The sequence below is a fragment of the Gavia stellata genome, chromosome 8 (assembly GCF_030936135.1).
Source record: "Gavia stellata isolate bGavSte3 chromosome 8, bGavSte3.hap2, whole genome shotgun sequence".
Classification (NCBI taxonomy): domain Eukaryota; kingdom Metazoa; phylum Chordata; class Aves; order Gaviiformes; family Gaviidae; genus Gavia; species Gavia stellata.
Genome location: NC_082601.1, coordinates 20,015,120 through 20,031,176, shown reverse-complemented (window position 1 = coordinate 20,031,176; position 16,057 = coordinate 20,015,120). Strand labels below are relative to the sequence as shown.

At 36.7% G+C, this 16,057-nt stretch overlaps 1 protein-coding gene across 1 annotated transcript in view; it reads left to right on the top strand.

Annotated features, from left to right (window-relative positions):
- The first annotated feature begins 1,369 nt into the window (after positions 1 to 1,369).
- Positions 1,370 to 16,057, top strand: part of FAP (fibroblast activation protein alpha) — a 41,289-nt gene continuing 26,601 nt past the window's right edge. Inside the window, exons 1-9 of the mRNA XM_009807625.2 lie at positions 1,370 to 1,473; positions 1,742 to 1,826; positions 9,241 to 9,336; positions 11,237 to 11,331; positions 11,471 to 11,545; positions 11,740 to 11,792; positions 12,898 to 12,970; positions 14,595 to 14,715; positions 15,267 to 15,421. Coding sequence (XP_009805927.1) covers positions 1,468 to 1,473; positions 1,742 to 1,826; positions 9,241 to 9,336; positions 11,237 to 11,331; positions 11,471 to 11,545; positions 11,740 to 11,792; positions 12,898 to 12,970; positions 14,595 to 14,715; positions 15,267 to 15,421 — 759 coding nt within the window. The 5' untranslated portion in view covers positions 1,370 to 1,467. The remainder of the gene's footprint in view (positions 1,474 to 1,741; positions 1,827 to 9,240; positions 9,337 to 11,236; positions 11,332 to 11,470; positions 11,546 to 11,739; positions 11,793 to 12,897; positions 12,971 to 14,594; positions 14,716 to 15,266; positions 15,422 to 16,057) is intronic.

Sequence of the window (16,057 nt, the reverse complement as noted above, 5' to 3'; positions counted from 1 at the left end):
CTTTTGGTTTTTTTCCTAATACAGGTTCATCATCTGAAAGAATGATTACTGGCTCTGTGGTAGAGGCACTGGAAGGATTTCCTTTTTGAGATCATGCTTTTGAGACCTGGTCATTGGTAATAAGCAGTTGTGCTTTGCAGGGTGTGTGGGGGTGCACTAAAGAGCATCCAACCTCACCGAGCGATGGCGGGAAACCTGAAACCGCAGGGGGTGCTGGGAAAGAGCAACGAGCAGTGAAGAACGGAGGCAACAGCGCAGAGCCCTCCTGAGGGACCCGGGGACCTGCGGGGAACCGGGCTGTGCCGGGGCAGGCTAAACGGCGCTACCAGCCCGGAAAGCGTTTTCTCGTTTAAACGTTTCTCTTTTCAGCCCGAATTGCGCCGCTACGGGGCGCGCGACCGCTAGGGGGCAGCGTGCCTGCTCCCCTCCGCCCGTTATTTCCCCCCCTCCCGGCCGTTATTCGCCCCCCTACCCCCACCCCCGCCCCGTCCCCGTCCCCCCTCGTCCCTGCGGTAGCGCCGATGGCCGTTGTGGAGACCTACCTGAAGGGAAGGAGCAGGATGCTGTCTGCCCGCGCGTTCCTCTCCTTCCCCAACGCCCCCCAGAGCGGCTCTGAGGCAGCCCGGTAGTAAGAATATTGGGGTAAAGTAAGTCTAATGAGCACGGCATACTTCTACTTCCCTTTTCGAGCGTTTCTTCTCCCTGCTGAGGGATCTCTTATGTAACTTGACGCTGTGGTCTCAAGAGACATTTTCCGTTTTCAGCTGACCTCATTTCAGTGCGCTAAATAAAATACTTGCAATTGGTGTTTTAAGCAGTATTTCAGAATTTGCACTCGGCCAGTAGGTATTTACTTCTCTAAGCTGTTACACAGCTTACAGAAGTTTATAGTTTTCTAAGAAAAAAAGTAATTCTAGTCACATGTGGAAGACATTAAATGATATCTGTTTCTGCTTCTTGTTTTGCATTCTTACGCCATCATTATTTCAGAAAGTAAACACACATGAATTATATATAAAAAATAAAGCTATTGGATTTTCTTCTCATTTCTCAGTAGAGAATAGAAATAAGGTCATGACTATGTCCTAAGAATGTGAGAATTGCCAGTAGATACTTTTCAGAGAAAAACAATACATATCAAGTAACTGTTGAGTCATAAAACCCTGAAGTTAGTGTAAGCAGATGTTGGTTACAGCTCACACTGATGGGAAGTATGTAATCACCACCCCTATAGCCACCCACTGTCCATTTCTGGTTCAAGAACTTCCCCAAAAGCCTGTTTCTAATTTTATGGAAACCCTTTGAAATTTGGCACAGTTTTCAAAAGTATGTAGGAAAAAAAAAAGTCTGCCAGAGGTTTGGCCTCCAACTGTGAAAACAGACACTGCCTTTTCAAACTCCTCTCCCAGATCCACTGACCGACACCCAGAAAAGAGAATTTACATTCTTTTAGAATACGGCAGGAAAATGAAGGTCTGTATGCTGCTGAATTCAGCTTTTGGTAACATTTACATCTGTTGTTTTAAACTGTCAGCTATTGCACAAGGTCAGGCGCTGATCTGAAAGTATTTGTTTTAAAGAAAAAGGAAATGGAAGTCTTTTACTGCAGGGACATTTTTGCTTGTTGCTTGGATGGATTACAGCAGTTAGAGAGAGTGGGAGGATTTAATTATTTACAAGCCATAGAAATGTGCTCCAGGCAATATTAGAAAAGTAATTATTGTTTGTTTCTGTCCTGCAGACCCGGCTAAAAATCATATTTGGCGTGGTTATATGCCTTTTGCTTTCCTTATTACTTATGTGTATTATACTGCTTCCATCAAGAGGTAAGGCATTTTTAATCTAATGTAGTGTAAAACACAGTATCTTTAGCTACTATGGCTTCTAAAGTTCACAAAAGTTTGTCAAATCATCTTTAGGATTGTCCTGTCAGAATTGTTATGGCTTTATCAGTTTACAGAAATGTACTGACAGCTGAAATATCCTGAAGGTAGGACTGAAATGCCAGCAGATGTTGAAATAAGGAACTCCTTGAAGTGAAAAGCACCTGAATTAACTTTTTTGTGCATGATATATAATGTTCTTAGACAGGACTGCAAAAATAATTCTCAGATCTCCTCATATTATGTTATTTTTTGTGTTAGGAGTTAGGAGACTCTCACAAGCTGTTAGTAATTTCCTTTAGCTTGATGAACTTGTATTTGGTTTTAAATAGTTGTATAGTAATTACAGAAATTCTCTATCCAATTACAAGTTAAACATTTTGTTGTAGGTAGGGTATGATGAATTGTTTGTGAACATTTTTAAGATTGCATTTGAAAATTAAAGTCAGCATTGTATAAAATAGGGATGCATAGTTTGCTCTAGTATTATTATGCCAGCTGTAGGTAAATCAACACAGTGTGGTCTGCTGAGTCCTCTGGTAAAGTTTGAAGTGAGTGTGGTTTGAAATTTGGAGCCTGAGGGGCACTGACTTGATGGTAATTTTTTCTGTGGGAGGTGTAGTAAGAGCAATATAAGTATTTTCATGGCCCTTTCACTATAGCAGATTGATTGAATGCCTCTGAAACAATTAAAATAGTAATAAAAAGCCTATATTCCAGTAACAGTATCTATTTAAAGGGATTTTTTTTCTATTATTATTCTTTGTTCATGTGTTGGCAAGGTGACTGAGATGAAGAAATCAGTTTTGCATTTACAACTAAATGTTACAAAATCAGCTATCTGCTTAAGTCTTGTGAAAGTTAAGTCCTGTATTTAATATGCAGGTTTTGTGTGAGGTGAAATCTCTTTTCTACATGTTATTTCCGTGGAATGTGGTTATCATGGGTTGTTTCATTGAGAGAGGGGTTGGCGGTTTCTGAAGCAGTTAGGGTTGATTCTGTTATGCAGCATGTGAATATGAGGAAAGATTATATCAAGGTGGGAGGCAGTGCTGGGAAGAGACAGCACCTCAGAGTGATAGGTTTGACTTTTACTATCAATGATGGGGTGCCAGATTTTTTGGCTAGCTTAAGCATGGTCAAATCTGAGCTTTCATTACTAGGTAAATGTATGGAATCAAGTCAGACTTGCTCATACCAAGTCTGCATGCTAAGACAGGGCAGAATATTTTTACGAGATTTAAACAAAAAAGAGCAGTGAGGAAACAAAGAGGCTGGAAGCCAAGGATTGGTTTGGCAGCCTGAAGAAGTTGCTAAATATCATGGAAGGTACTGTAGGAGGAAGTGAATGTATTTTTCCCTCCTGAAGTTTTCACGTACCAGGTCACTGGTCTTAGTCTGAGCCTCTTCAGTACCTGAGCCATTACGAAGAACTCTTTTCGTCTCTATGGTTTCTTGGAATAGCGGCTTGGTAACCAGTCATATCAGACATGACATTTAGATCCAGTAGGATGATAAAGAATTTATCTTACTTTACAGAATGATTTTGAAGGAGCATTTTAGACAGTTGTGGAATTCACAATCATGTTGAACATGTCTGATTGTGGCCTCTTCTCAGGTGGAACTGCAAGCGTTGCTGTTATCTGTTTAAATGCCTAAACCTTTTTGAGTTCTTAGTAGTCTACTGTTCACTTTTAAAAGGAAGAAATATAAATTAAATTTGCAGTTACAAATTTTGCAAGTTGAAGACAGACAGGAAATAAATAGCTACAGAGATGGAATGTTGTTTGTACATTCCACCTTCACTACTGCTTAGCTGGAAGGATGTGGCAATCTAGAAAGACAGTTAATTGGATGTGAGAAATGTATAGACACAGACCGACTAAACTTCTGCTTAAGAAATCAGTGAAGAGAAATGTCATCTGTAATTCTGAAAGAACTGGAAGAAATATTTAGTTCTGGTTTTGTCTGCTAAGTTTCTAGTAGTTTCATGTTCTTCAAACTTCTCAAAATGTGATAGCCAGTTTTGGTTTACACATGGAAGAGTATAAAAATGTGAAAAATTCTCAAAAGTTATACTGGAAAATAATTTTCTGTTGGAGAGGATAGTAAGGGGGAAATACTTAGCTGCGGTTATTACACACTTTCTGTGGGGCTGAGAAGAGCAAGGTGGGCAATCTCAATATAGTGAATGACATCTATGCCTAAGAAATTACTGACAGTTTTTTGACATTTCTTTAAGTTAGGAATGTGCTGTGTGATTTACCTGACTATGATAACCCAGCTGTGATAACCCAACTCCAAACAGTTCAGAAAGGTTCTTTTCACTTGTACAGTGGTGTACCTAGTCCTGTTGTTCTGCAGCATAAACAAGAAAGAAAATACTTGCCTGCAGTTGAAAAGCAATAGTGGAACCACAGTCAGAGTTACAATTAACTGACTGTATTGCTTAGGCTCCAAATTAATCTTTTGTTCTGCTATTTTTAATGAATATCCAGAATCCTGCCTGTCAATGTCTCTGTTCCCATTGTACACTTGATCTAGGCCTGAGATGAAGTCCTTGTTTCTCTGATGTTGCAGGTTATAGGGCATACTTCTCAGCCAGGAAGTGGTGAGCAGACAGTTTCTTAGGAACTGGTGGTGTTCTTTGCCACACCCCAGTCAAATCCATTTTCTGATTCAATAAATGCCTCCCTGTGTTCCAATGCAAAGTCAAACAGGGTGGGTTCCATCATTGTGGAGTCGAAGAAAAATGCTTCCAGTCAGGAATTCAGTTGCTGGCACTGAATTCAGCTGGAGGTGGTGCTGTTAGTTGCTGCTTTCTAATTGAAATGGGTGCCTGGATATTTGAGTTAAAACAGAAATAAAGTTAAAGAGAAATCATCATCTTCTTGGCCAACTTTCAAATTTGGCAAATGACAATTAGAGATTATAAATTCTCAGCTGTTACTGAAGTTTCTTGTAATTGAAAATCAATAGATTACTGTGACAGTGTGCTTCCACCAAAATCTGGTGGTTCAGTTTTAGCTACGAGTTCAGGCTCAGATCTAAGTGATAGTGTAAACCTAGCTACAGTGATCTGTACACTGGTGGTGGAGGGCTATCATGAGTTTATTAGAACAGAGTAATAAAAAACAATATTAAGATGGATTAGACTAATTCATACCTCTTCTGTTTGGTACTTTAAATTGCATAAAAATTGGTAGGAATTTATAGTAACATATTTCTAGATAAGTTTTCAAAAACTAATATGCTCCATTAGTTTATATTCCCTTAACAGGGTTCAGTCTGCTATACTTGTGCAGCTGTGGTCTTTGACAATATGCCTAGGACTGTGGGGTTGGGTAGGCCTTTTCTTTCCAAATCTGACTAGTGCTTTTGTTGCTTAGATTCTTAAATCAGCATGAAGTGGCTTACCCAAAACAGGCTCTATTAATTTTCTGTGCTTATTCACATGCTGGTGGCAGAATAAATATTCTGGTTTAGGACTAATTTAAAGGGGCTACCACAACAATCTTACCTCTCCAAGTCTATGCTTAGAAATAATGTATGATGACTATGATCTAAGTTAAGTTTTTAGATTAACTTTTCTTTATAAATATATTTTCTGAAAACTTACTTTTCAAAAACTGAAAGGGATTATAATGATTCTTTCTCAGTGTATAGTTAGAGAGAGGCTTTTTCCTTTCCTGGACCCTTATGCAGTAGATGTGTTAGAGTCAGTAGTAAACGAAACCATTCTCATTCTAGCATGCTCTAGCTTTCTATACATAGTTTCTGTTCCTACTAGTAACAAGAGCTGGATCATACTGCAGAACATGACTTGTTCAGACTTCATCTTTTCTTCTCATTCCAAAGGGTGTTTTTGAAGTAACCTTCACTGAGAAAGCAGTGGCACACTCACAAAAAAAGACTGAATGTAATGCAGGTATGGAATAGCAGATTCAGCTGCTGTGGAGCTGAGTGTGACCAGAAGTTCTGGAGCAGGATCAGGAGTGTTGGAATTAATTTCTGATGTTGAACTGGGCTGTGGTTTCCTCAAGTGGAAGGCTGTCTTCCTGTGCATGTTGAAGGAGCTTGTGCTTTAGCTATTCAGCATCAGCCCACAGAGATGAGACTGGACATTCTAGTCCAGAAACAGAGTATAATACCATCTGCAAGCTGGCTGTCCCAAGATGCTAACCAGTTTTCTTTTGGCAAGTCATCTATTTGCTGTGTAACAGTGGATGCTAAATAAAATAAATATAAAAATACACATCTATTAAATACCTATAAATACATATAAAATACATATACACAGATACATATACAAAAATAACAGAAAAACCAGAATACTTTTTGATTATTGTGTATGCTGGGTTTAATTTGGCAGGAGTAGACACAATTTATATGGATGCACATGAGACCGTGTTGTGGAATAAGCCAGCAGGACTATGAAATCTAAAGCAAGGGTTGTGTTGGTCTACCCACATCCAATCTTTGAAAGGGAATGATCCTCATATTACAAACAGAATTTCACAGTGATGGATTGGTGTGCATAAAGTTAACCTGAGTTTAATATAATTGAAAGTTCTGCTTTCTGTGTTTTATTAAGCTCTCTCGCAACAATGAACTGAACAGTAAAGGAGAAGGTATCTGCATAAAGCCAGTGCCAATAGATGCTTACAGGCTTTTATCACCACAATTATGCCTGTGCGTTGAATACAGTCAAATGCATGAGTGAGTAATTATGATCATGGAATATATCAAGCAAGTTACAATGTGAAGCAAAATAACCAATTCAGTGCACAGAGAAATACAGAACTGCACCTTGTAAATTAATACAAATGGGCCACAAAGGATTAAAACTGAGACAGTGGGGTGGTGAAGGGAAAAGAGCAAAGCTGAAATTTGGTAGGCTTTCATTTCTGTGGTTGACTCTGCTGTTTGCTTCCTTTTTGTCCCTGGGCATCTTTTTTCATCTTTGTTATTTCACAGAGAAACAAAAGACAATGAAAGAACTTACCAAGCCTACAAACAGCCATTCAAATCAATGTCTTTATAGTGCTGCAGACATGTAAAGTACTTTTCATGTTAGGGTCTGTTCTGTGAGCAGAGATTTCGAATACTATTACTGAACCAGTCTTTAGTTACAGAAGAAAGAATCAGCAACAATTATAGGAAACAATTAAAGATATTGCTTTTAATTAAAGCATTTAAATATATCTTCTGTTGCCTAGAAACAAGCGTTCAAAATTATAAGTAATCAGTAAGAAATAGCTGTGTTCAGAAATTTTGCAGTCCACTGGTAGAAATTCAGATAGGAGTGGACATGTTTGGAAAATCATTAGCAATCATAATAAATTATCACAGAATATTAAGTATGTAATGGTGAGATGGCTAACAGAGTAAGGGTTTAAATTAGAGCTGTGAAAATTAGACCAGAGATGAGACATTTGTGATATTGCTTGTCTTTTTAGTAAAAAATCCTGTTAAGCTGAGAGAAGGAACCAGGAAATTTTACAAGATTAAGGTATCAAACAGGACTGCAAATTTAAGCCTCCTATACACACAACCATGGAAATAGATCTTAACAGTGGATTTCTTTTGCTAATAGGCATATTCACTTAGAGAATTTAAACTGAAAGCTAGTGATAAGTAATCGTCACTCAATATAAATAGACGTGGATTCTTCTTTGGAATGATTTTCTACGCATTTTTTTAAGAGTTTACGATCTTCTGTGCTTATCATTAATGTATCAAGGATCTCTAATATACAGTCATGGTATTAGCAAGAGGAATTAACTTTTTATTGAACTTCTTGGGATATTTTCTGGACATATTGCTAGCTCAGAGTTTATACTGATAGGTTTTTCCCTACAGATTGGCATTCCGTTTTATTTCTCATGACAGCTTTCTTCTGCATTAGTGCAGACAAGGCTAGTGTCAACAGTCAACCTGACATGTGTATTCTACAGTAAGTAATAGTCACTTAGCAGAAGAAAATGTGTATTATCATTACAAAGTACCATAGAAGAAAATATGAAGAAACATTTCCCAGGAAGTCAGTGTGATCTTAAGAGAGAGGGCAGCTGTAATGAGGAAGTGATGGAGCATGATATGAAACCTGAGGGCAATGAGTCATCTTGATTATCTGGCTGTCATCTGAGAGCTCTGAAGGAACAAACAGGAGAAGTGGCAGAGATCTACTAGGTTGCAGAGTGACATTCCCACTACCTCTGAAGACCATGGCAAAAGTCCCCTTGATTTTAAAGGAGAAAGGCATAGAATCCAGAATGCCTAGACTTAAAAGCTGCCATTATTATGGTACTGAACTTTAAAAACTGGCCTTTATCAGAAATGTTCCTGTGCCTTTTGAGGATTAAATATTCTGAGTACTCTTTCTCTTGTGAACTACATAGTTTTTCTTTTTTGCTTTTTATTACATTTTTATAATGGAATTTTTCATTTCCATGCACTTAGCAAGCCAGCATTTTCAGCATTACCCTATTCTCATCGAGCTGATTGTCCTTAAATTTTGTTTCTAAAATCTGCCCCAGCTTAAGGTGTTTAGTTTTGGGAAGAAACATAATCAGACAAGAGCCACAGTACCAGCTACAATTTTGTCTACTATTTTTATGCAACTATCTGATCTGCTTAGAAATCAAATATCAGAGTACCTATCTTCTCTGCAGAATCATTGACAGTTTTCTTTTGCAGCATTAAATAAATAGTTGAAGTTTGGCTTCACTCATTCATTAATTTTCAGCATTATTTCTACCTGCATACCTTCTTCTATTTCTTTCATGTGGCTAGGAAGAAATACATGTGGATAGTGATTATTTTGCAAGCCTATATCCATCTTCTAACACTGGTTGATGAGGTGTTTATGAAATTTGGCAGTAGAAGTTTGTATGCACATCCTGTTTTTTGACTCTCTGCTGAATATGTCCAGGTCCCTATTAAAATTGTCTCTGCATACCACACAAGTTCATGAAACCCATGCTTTAAAAAAACCTTTGATTTGCCTTTTGTGTGGAAAATGCTTTTCTTGGACTCACAGGTTCTGCAGGTAAATATGTCTGAGTGAATAAATGACTGGGTGAAATAAATTAGTTTGTCTAGTTTCTAATTTTGTATTCCTAAATGTGAGTCCTTCAGAGGCTGAAGGACCTTATCAGAAGAGTAACAGAGAACTTTCCTTTCTGCTGTGCTTATTCTCTGCATACCTCCAGGATTATGCTATCCTTGCTGTTCCCTGGTGTTAAATACAGAAAAAAAGGAAATATTGGACTAATAATTACTTCTTTTTTTTTCTTTTTTTTTTCTTTCCACTTCACAGCATTGCATTAACAGAAACTTTCTGTCTTATTCTTAGTTGTCAACACAGATGATGGTCCCAGAGCTCTTACATTGGAGGATTATTTGAATGGAAACTTCCAATATAAAACATTTTTTCCATATTGGGTGTCAGGTAAGTAAAACCTTTTCTCAACGTACATAAGCCTTTCTAATATGTATTTCCAGACTGGTTTACACAGACTCAGAAATGTATTTTTCTTCCAGCTTTATTGTGAATGAATGTTAACTATGAAATCAAACAATCAGCTAGTCAAAACTTACGGTTGAAATTTACTCTTCTGTCAATCATTCTAGAAATTCCAGGTATTTGATGTTTCAACAGACATGTTTGAGTCAAGTATAAACTATAATTTCACAGAGGTCTTCAGTGTTTTATTTCATTTACTGTCATATTCATTGCAGCAAGTAAAAGAAATATGTCAATGTGTCAGTCATTTCTTAAGCAATCTCCTTTTTGGGTTTGTCACAGAACTTTTTCATTTACCATTTGTAATAATTGAGGTAGCCTGTCTTACAGGCTCCGTTCTTTGTTTTCAGTAGTACCTATCTCCACAGTGAGCCCAACTGTTCTTATCTCATTTAAGGAAATGCTGACACTGCTGAAATTCCTGAGTTCCAATGCATTGCACAGAAAATAAGGTTGAGTTTCTAAGCAAGTTCCTTAAGGAAGAAGATAAAGACGTGATGTTAATTGCTGCTGATATATGCGTCTGTGCGTGGCTTAAATACTAGTCCTGTTATCATTGAATTGCAGCAGCACCAAAAGGCTTGAGCTGCATTGGATTACATTCTAGTACACACACTACTACCACTCCTATCTATGCACTGCCTCAAGCAATTATTATTCTCTGACTAGAGACAAGAAACATAGTACCATTCACATGCAGTCTTACTGAGTTAGTTTTAACCCACAATTTTAGAACTGAACTGAAGCCTTCCAGGACTGCTAGCAGCAGTTTGAGTTTTACAATTAAAAATTTGAAGTATATTCACATCACTTGTACGATTTAAAAATTAGGTCACCATTTGTTATAATCTGTCTGAAGTATCACCTAAACCTAATATTCTCCTTCTATCTTTATAACCTTCTCACTTAGACTTATCTTTCCTCTTAGCAGTCACAAAACTCACGCAAAAGTCATGCCATAGATTCCATAGATAGTCATGCCTACGGCATTCCATATGCCTGCTTTTCTTCTGAAGCAAGGAGTTAAAATTGAATATCTCTTCCTAAGGGGGCCTGAGATCACCACAAACTCTGTTACACATACCATAGAAGTGTGCTCAAAAGATCCAACAGTGATCTAATTTCCTAAAAATGAACACCTTATACAATGTTTCAGGCTGCTTTTAAACTGTTAAAGTTTCTCTCTCTTTAGCTACAGCAACTATGTAATTCCTTCTCTCTGTTTATAGCAGTAAAAACAATGATGTGAAACTAAAATTCTGATCTTCATTCTCTACCAAACTACACTCAGGTCTTGAGCACAGGTAGGGTTAAATTCTGTTCTCATTGAAGGCCACTCACCCTCCCTTTGTAGGACCTGTGTGAGTAAGGGCAGTATCATTTATGTAGTATGTAGTGTCAGTTACGTGGTACTGCTGTTACCTGTGGAATCTGTACAACTGAGAATGTTCTGGTGAATTGTAAGCAAAGATCTCAAATGTTTTCTTTAAAACATTTACATTGTGATACTGACCTTACAACGGGTCTGTCCCTGGTATTCTTGATCAGACGTTACTGAGAATAAAATCTGGCATTTAATTATAAAGTTAACTAGCTGATTCTGTGTGCAGTGTGTAATCTTGAGAACGTACTCAAGAACTCTGAAGGCAGTTTGTTGATAACTCTGTACCTTGGCATTATTAGAAGAAAAACATTTTTTATGTAGATGCCAAAAGATAATTGCTCAAAATCTATTCAATGACAGGGGTGTTAATACTTTCATAAACGGATCTGTTCTATAATATCTTCTGTGCAAGGTAACAGCCCTTTTATCTTGTTTATAAAGATAATGAATATCTTCATCAGTCTGCAGAAGATGATCTTATTCTTTACAATGTTGAAATGAACTACCCAACTACCATCATGACTAACAGCACAATGGTACGTACCTTTTCAATTAATAAAAAGGCAGCAAAATGCAGTTGTGTTTCAAGTACCAGTTTAAAAGTGAGCAGATTAAAACCTGACTCCTTATTTAAATCTTTTTTACCAGAATCTAATCTACTTCTTAATCTTTCAGAAACAAGTTAACGCTTCAAATTACATATTGTCATCAGACAAATATTTCATAGCTCTGGAAAGCAATTATTCAAAGGTAATTATTTTAATATATTGCTTAATGAAATGTTTGGTTTCATTTAGTATTTTGTTGATTGTGGTTGCCACGGATAAATGTTTCTTGGTACTTTCTTGAGAAAGGGGTAGGCTATGGAAAGGCAGCTGATTATTTTTAATTAGATTATCTTTTTCCAAGTTAATAATATTATTTTCTTCCTTTAATTTTTGCAGCTGTGGAGATACTCTTATACAGCATCATACCACATTTATGATCTCATCTATGGGTAAGGCCTGATATTTTTACAGAGAGCTATGGTGAATATTCTGTAGCAATGTGCTTGCAAGCATTTCCACTGAAAAACTCTATAGTAATATGACTACCACCCCGCTTTGCTTTTGCCTGAATTGGTCACGTTACTTGTTTGCTTGAAAAAAATGGCCTTTAAGAAAATCATACAGTCTTTTCATCTCCTCATCCAGGTATCTGGACTGGTTTATATTTCATGCCCTAAAACTTTCACTGCTCAAGATTCTTGTCTTTTTTTCTTCTTTGCATAATTTTCTCCCACCCTGCCTTGGCTGCTTGAGTCCACTTCAGTCTCACACCTGATGTGTCCAAGCCCTTCTGTTGTCTAATTCATCCTTTTTATGGTTGATCTAATCTTTAGCTTTCCTAAAACTCTCATATGTCCTTTAGTGCTCCAGAGATCTTGTAACAGTCCATCTCGGGTTCCTCAAATGCTTACAGCTTCTCCCATGGTATTTGGTCTCTTTTCCCAAGATCTTCCCCAGGCCACTTCTCTTTCCACCCAAGTTCAAAGGAGCCCCACTGCCACCCCAGTCACCTTTTTATGCCATAAGTAGAAGCATGACCAAACAGTTCTGAGCAACAGGGGCTGCACTGAGCTGCTCCATTCTTGAGAAACTGTTGGCTCAAGGTGACAGGAAAAGATTGCTGCAAGCTAATGAGAGTAGAGAGGTACTGCATGTGGGTCGTGATCCTTAACAAATGTTGAAACTGCTGCTGTTACGCCTGCCTCAGCATGCTATATCCTGAGTGCACATTTCCCAATACCTTGCTGAGACTGTAATGCAGGCTGCAGATAGAGCAAATGACTGTAGATGCTTGTGCAGTATTTAGAAAGATATAAGGCTGGCTTCTTTGGCTGTTGAATATGTTTTCAAAGGGTTGAGTTGCAAGCCTTTACCAGCACTGGTGCACACCATCACACTCACTGCATGTCTCACTGCCTGCCTTAATTTTGCGTTGCTCAAGAAACAAAAAGCTGTTAGAAAATATAGCCCTTCATGAATTTTATATGAATGTACAGTATAATGATCATTTGCACTACGTGCAAAAAGCCATCTCAACTTCTTTCCTTTTTTTAGTGGTTTTGTAACAGAAAATCAGCTTCCACATAAAATTCAGTATATATCCTGGTCACCCGTTGGACACAAATTGGTCAGTAAAGATAACAAAGCGCTAGAATGACTTTGCTTTGTGTGGCTAGAAGACATTTATTTGCCTTTGGTAATTATTTTGTAATGCCATATTTTTGACAGGCCTGTGTGTATTAACCTTGGTTGTGAGCAAGAATGACAAAGAAAACAGTTTTAACTTGTTAAAGTTTAACTTGTCTGTGTCTCAATAGAAGAATCCACGTTCTCAGCTACATTATGTGTTTCAGTTCACTAGCCAGTCTCTTATCAAGAATTGACCACCATAATTGTATATAGGATTAAATGTAGTTTCAAGGCTTGAAAACCTGTTTTACTTTGGAATTGTATAACACATGAGTTTACTATGGGGATTTAGATAACTAGTATTTAAAATATTTCCTAAAATTTTTACTCTAGGAAATGGCTGCCAGATTCTTATTACCAAAAATGTTGGGGTTTTTTTTTTTTTTATTTAATAGCTACTTGATAGCCAAGTGTGTATTTCTCAGTAATTACAATAAACCTATTGCATATAATAACAAGTTCATAAACTTTTTTTATTCTTGGTTGCAAAGCATCAGCTCAATAATAGTGATTTTTTAACTACTTACCCAGTATTGACAAAATATTCGTGCGAGAAAAAAAATGGAAACATCACACTAATTTCAGAAAATACCCAGTGAGTGGGCTAAATATAAATGGACAATTTATTAGCAAAATTTTTCTATGTTCTAGGAGAGTATTAGTTCTCTCAATTAATTTAAATTTTGTTATTTTCTTTATCAAGAATTCTGAGGACAGAACACAATGAAGATAGTTTTCTATCTTCCTAGTACTAATAATCTGTGATGTTTTTATACTCTAGTCCTTGGATTGTATCCTAGAGTTTTAGGAGTTGCTTTGTTTTTCATTTAAAGCACACAGTAGTTAAAATGTTGCACTGATGTTGCTAACAAATGCTTATAGTTTCAAAAGGCATAATTTTCTAAGAAAGTGATGTTTCTGGTGCTCGTTCCTTAACCACATGTCCATTCATTTGATTGAAATTGAAAGATAGCCAAGGCCTGCAAGCATTTCTTGCAAGAACTCTCTTTTGGTAACTAATTTACTAGAAAAGAACAAACCAGCCCAGACAGAGTAAAACCTTTTTTTGGTCTCATCTGACATCACCTAGGCCTTTTGATAGGTTTAGAAAAGTTCAGTTATTTTCTTTTTAGTCGTTGTGTATTTGTTTTAATTTTCTACTTCTGGTGGAACCAGAAGGGAAAATCACAAAACACTTTGTCTGAGGGTCTGTTAAAAAAACACAGCAATTTGAGTAAATTTCAAACTTTTTTTTTTTTCCATGATTTTCCATACCAAAGCTAGCCATAGAATCCTCTGAAGTTTATTCAAATCAAAGGAGTTGTTCAGGATTTATTCTGACATAGTTGAACATAGAATTTGGCCTATAATGTATAATTTATTTACTGAGGTACCTGCTCTTGCAGAATTTGCAAGGGCTTTTAGTGTAGCGTTTATTTGCCATTTTGTATTCATTATGTCGTCTTGTTGGTATAATGTAAGAGCATTGACTACAGATCTTACTCTAACCCCTGTTACTGGTGCCTCATATATACTCATAAGAAATACTTTCTTGTCTTTAGGTATATGTATATCAGAATAATATCTATTTGAAACAAAGTCCAAGAGAGGCACCAATTAAAATAACAAGGGATGGAAAACAGAATGAAATATTTAATGGGATTCCTGATTGGGTGTATGAAGGTAAGAAAATCTTGAAGGGCATCAAATAACATGTTAAATGCTTTGTTTAGATTACCTGGTTCTCACAATCCATTCTAAAATATGTGATGATGATACATTATTTTTAGAGCCCTAAGGATTACTTCATTTCTATATTTTATTTGCCATACAATGACTGCATTTTGTATTCATAGTGTGTAACCAAAATCCTGAGTCTTTTGTTACTGAAACTATATCAGAACTTTACAAATTGGGCTTCCTTCTGCTGCACAGTGCAGGTTGGAAATTAAGCTTTAAGGGAAGTTTTAATTTTGGTGAAAATTTGGCACTTCAGTGCATCAAAAAAATTTTTAAAAAATAAACATATTCACACATGAAAAGCCCAAATGAGTTAAACGGGATCTATGTGCCTGTTTTGAGAGTTCTAAGGCCTTTCGAAATTGAGATGTATTGCAGTATGTTTGGTGTTATTTATTTAGTATAACTCTCCTTACATGTCTAGGTCACTAAGAGTACAATGCTAAAATAGATTACAAGGATAAACTATTATGAATTTATTTTTTTTTCCTCAGAGGAAATGCTAGCGACAAAATATGCACTATGGTGGTCGCCAAGTGGAAAATATTTAGCATATGTACAATTTAATGATTCTGACATACCAGTTATTGAATATTCCTATTTTGGTGAGGACCAGTATCCTAGAAAAATAATTATCCCATACCCAAAGGTATGTTTTCTCATTCTTTTGACTTACTTTCTGTTGAGAAAGGAGTTATGACAATGATAAAATTAACTGTGCTTAAAAAATGGTTGTATTACAGTGGTTAAATTCATTGTAGCCTAAATTAATGAAAGAAAACAAACTTAGGCCAAGTTTTCAAAAGGTATGGGTACATTCAAAACTATAGATATTTAATATGTCAGTGAAATAAATGGAATTACTCATGTAAGTAAAAAGCATGTGCAAAAGTGCATGCTTGCATGACCAAGCCTTGTTTTTTTCAATTCAATTTACTTATTTTGAAGTGTTAACTATGCAGTTATTATTTTTCATTACAGTAAATGAATTATAAGACATTTTTTTACTTTGAAAAATAAAGACTATGACAGCTTCAGTTTATTTGCACACTTCATAGTGGTTTTTGATCTCAAGGGGCTTTGGATTTTTACTGCTTTCAAGTGCCAGATCTAAGGCAAGAAGGTTTTGGGTTCACATTTCTTCAGCATGTATTAGAGAGCTCTCCTGACTCTTGTCATGTTCATATGATTACAAGTGATCATGTTAATGTATCTTAAGAAGTTACTCACCTGTCAGCTGGGTTACAGTTCTAAAGTAAAGCTGGATGGTTTAGACTACACATGG